Here is a 4,160-nt window from a genome sequence, read left to right on the forward strand (position 1 = left end):
GGTGTATTAGTGGTCAGAGCGCGGTGGTCACAGAAACATAAAATCATTACAACATCAAAGTGGTCATGTTTCTTTTATTTTCTCTACAATGCACAACTTCAGCAACACAGCAGAATTGTGTACAACATTTATTTACCAGTGAAATAGCCTTTAGTGTGTGTGTGTGTGTGTGTGTGTGTGCGTGTGTGTGTGTGTGTGTGTGTGTGTGTGTGTGTGTGTGTGTGTGTGTGTGTGTGTGTGTGTGTGTGTGTGTGTGTGTGTGTGTGTGTGTGTGTAAGGGCTTTTCTGAGTGCGTGAGTGCAATCTCATGTTTTCTACTTTTAAAACGACCCACTCAACAAGATCTACCAACGCATTTTTTTCTATCCCATTCCTGACCATACTTTAAAAATGTAACTTTTGTAACTTTTGTAACTTTATGTCACTTTGTAACTTTATGTCACTTTTTAACTTTATGTAACTTTATGTAACTTTGCTTACTGACGTTTCCGCTCAACACTCTTGAAAACAAACCATTGCATTGTGGGTTTGCCTACAATAGAAGCCGTGAAAGGAGCTAACTGGCCGTTCTTCATATCAATTAATCAATCAATCAATCATTCAGATCAATTCAAGTGGCATATGCCAAAAGGAGGAGTTTTGTGATTATTTAGTCACGTGGTCTACCTGCACAGCTTTTGTGATCTACTACTAGTAGATCACGATTTACCCATTGTGCTAAGTGCTTAAAGCACAATCTGACTGTACTTCACTGTGTGAACTGTGATTCAGATGAAATAAATACATATCTAGATGTATCAACATAACATATCAATATAATATTGTGATTCCTATATTTCTATTACAATAAAAAAAACTAAGTGAGCTTGTGAGTTTGACGATAATTAGAGTTGTAATCAATATATATTTTGTTGTATAGTATATTCTCAAGGTTGCCAGGTATGATGACGTCGCACTAAAGAATGTGATGTCACTCTTCAGGATGTGAGGAGACAGAATACAGGCTTTCTATTGGTCCACTGCAGAGAAAGAGAAAGAGAGAGAGAGAGAGAGAGAGAGAGAGAGAGAGAGAGAGAGAGAGAGAGCGAGAGCGAGAGAGAGAGATTTTACATGAATCCTATTCTATAATGAAGGCATGAATATCATGCACATACAGTTATGTTCCGTTTACCAAGAGGGGACTGCTATAATCTTAAGAAAATATATGATCCATTTTCACTTTGTTTGCGTGACATCGTTGAGCGACTCAGGCCCCATTTAGACGGCAACGACGTTCTCTGGGGTTGAAAACTCAACAAAGTGAAAACCCCTTCCAGAGTGGAAATCTTTGAAAACACTCCGCCTCGCGTCTCATTGCAAACGGGCACGCTATTACATTGGTGCAGAGCCGTAGAACCACGCTGCATTGATGAATGTAAACAAACAGCTGTGATAGATTAGGAAGTAGAACGGAAGTGGTTAATACACAGGAAAAAAGTGAGAACGCAATGTTGCCGTTGTCGTCTAAACGTGGCCTAAGGTGCTGCTCGATTATTCAATGAATCAAAAAAGTTATTGATTGAATAATCAAATCGAGAAAATAACCGATAGTCGCGCGCACAAACACACACACACACACACACACACACACACACACACACACACACACACACACACACACACACACACACACACACACACACACACACACACACACAGAGAGAGAGAGAGGGGTCTTACATGGGGCCCAGTCGTGTGGAACATCAGAGATGTTGAAGGGCTTCATGGTGAAGGTGACGTCTCTCCACTTCCTGAAGTTCCACAGCCTCATGTTCTCTGTTCTCCTGTCCTCCACCACAAAGCTCTCTATCTTTATGACCGGCAGGTCCTACACACACACACACACACACACACACACACACACACACACACACACACACACACACACACACACACACACACACATACACACACAGACACAGACACGCACACCCACACGCACAGACACACGAACACGCACGCGCACACGCACACGCACACAGCCACACACACTTGAATAGGTTTGCAACAGTTAATCAAACTAATCAATTAAAACGCGATGTAACCTTGTAGATCTGTTCTTTTCAACATATTTTCACGACACCATTGTGCGACATTGTGCGAAGTATTAAATAAGGTTTCAATTATTTGTGTGTGTGTGTGTGTGTGTGTGTGTGTGTGTGTGTGTGTATGTTACCGGTATATTCTCAAAGGTAGCGACGATGCCCCAATCAAGGTTGCACTTCTTACAGAACAACTTCCTGGTTTTCACCAGACCGCTGAAGCTGATTGGTTTGGGGTGTGGTTTAGTGGCAGTGCGGGAATACAGCGAACGATCCAATACAATGTGATGAGAGTCCTGAGAGAGAGAGAGAGAGAGAGAGAGAGAGAGAGAGAGAGAGGGTGTGTCATAAGGGTGTCATCAAAATCACAGAATGAATTAATTTCAGAGATTGTCAGAATAATTATTATTATTAGAGGGCAAAGAGACCGTAATTCATTCACCTTATGTCTAACAGTGGATACAATTTACAATTTAGGCATTTAGCAGACTTGGAAGTGTGAAATCGGAATAAGCAGAGTAAGCATGAACTCTAGTCAATAAACAACGTAAATAGTCACATAAATAGAATGCAGGGAGAACAATGTGCCTCAAATTCGGACTATTGGATAGCAGGTAAACAATGAACCTAGCATCTGTCTAAACAACATCTAAATAACCTTCTATACATTTGTGATAAAGAAAAAACAAATCTAAATAACAAAACATGAGAACAAGTGAGAACATAGTGAACTAGCCTCAAGAAATACAGCCTGATTTGAAACAGAAACATATGTGTGTGTGTGTGTGTGTGTGTGTGTGTGTGTGTGTGTGTGTGTGTGTGTGTGTGTGTGTGTGTGTGTGTGTGTGTGTGTGTGTTACCTGCAGCACTCTGATGTCATCAGAGGTACATGCGGTGTTTCCTCGACATTTGGCACAGATCAAAGTGACATCTCCTTCATGTCTGATCGGCAGAAAACGCTTCTGCTGCCTCTGAAGCCTGTCCTGCTTCTGTAACAAACTCATCTGACACACACACACACACACACACGCAGAAATACTTTAGTATGGTGTTTACATGAGCATAGTCTGATTCATTTTTCATTATTATTACACAGCTTGGTTGAATGTTTGATTCTGATTGGTCAATCACTGAATTCAGCGGGGTGTTATTTCTGGATAATGACCGCTGAGCTCAATAACAGACCGAGGCTCAGAGCACTTGGCTGCACTGCTTGATTTTGTGCTGTATCCAACATGGCAGCCATGTAAACAAACATGTTTTCGGAGGCGACCATGTTGCACCGGACAGACGGCCGCACCTGACATAAATTAAATACTCTCATCACTGTAAGCGATGAAATACGCTGTTTTGTTGTTACTTTTGTGTCAATTTATTAATTTATTCATTAAGTAGACCATCGTGGAGAACCCTGTGCTCTACATACAAACTGTAATAAGAGGGATCATTTTTAAGCAGGATAAAAAAAATATATACTATGTAATTTGTACTTTTGAATAATTGAGTATTAACACATCGAGTGGCACTCGACGGTTGTATTTGCAAACACGAAGATTCTCGTGTTTGGCACTCAATGTGTTAAAAGCATATATATATATATATATATACACGAATCCACGGAGCGCTGCCCTGTAGGTGGCGCCGCAATTGCTGCGGTGTCAGACTCATCAGCTTCTGCTGTGGTTCTGTCCGTCTGACGTCTGTTGACGTTACTCTTTACCTGCTTGGCTGTTGGAGCAGCCATAAACTACACAGGTTCGTCCCCATTTTCTGTACATCTTTGTAAAGGTAGTGTTAGTAAAAGTTAGTAAAAAGCAGGTAAAAGAGTAATGTGAGCAGTCAGTGACAGACAGCAGCTGACTGACACCGCGCAGCAGCAGCTGACCGAGTCTGACACCGCAACAATGGCGGCGCCCCCTACAGGGCAGCGTTCCGTGGATTCGTGTATATACTGAATACTTATGTATTTTTTAAAACGTACTCCAATATTTGCTTTTTCACTCAGAAACTTGCACTTGAATCACTTGAACTTGTTGGTCTTTCCTTAGTAGCAAATCTATACTAAATATAAAGATCTTT

The 4,160-nt window shown here is 41.3% G+C and overlaps 1 protein-coding gene across 2 annotated transcripts in view; it reads right to left on the reverse strand.

The window, feature by feature from the left end:
- rigi (RNA sensor RIG-I) overlaps positions 1–4,160 on the reverse strand; it is a 16,245-nt gene continuing 12,085 nt past the window's right edge. The window contains exons 19-23 of one of the 2 annotated variants that reach the window (XR_014599625.1): positions 2,942–3,085; positions 2,216–2,377; positions 1,720–1,867; positions 452–1,019; positions 1–396 (exon numbers count right to left, since the gene is read on the reverse strand). Coding sequence is in view for 1 of the 2 variants with exons in the window: in XM_084042720.1 (XP_083898846.1) it covers positions 1,009–1,019; positions 1,720–1,867; positions 2,216–2,377; positions 2,942–3,085 (465 nt within the window). In the remaining variant the exon portion in view is untranslated. Of the gene's footprint in view, positions 1,020–1,719; positions 1,868–2,215; positions 2,378–2,941; positions 3,086–4,160 lie in introns of both variants that reach the window. The other variant, XM_084042720.1, reaches the window with a different exon arrangement.

The sequence above is a fragment of the Gymnoscopelus microlampas genome (genome assembly GCF_963454915.1).
Source record: "Gymnoscopelus microlampas genome assembly, chromosome: 19".
NCBI lineage: Eukaryota > Metazoa > Chordata > Actinopteri > Myctophiformes > Myctophidae > Gymnoscopelus > Gymnoscopelus microlampas.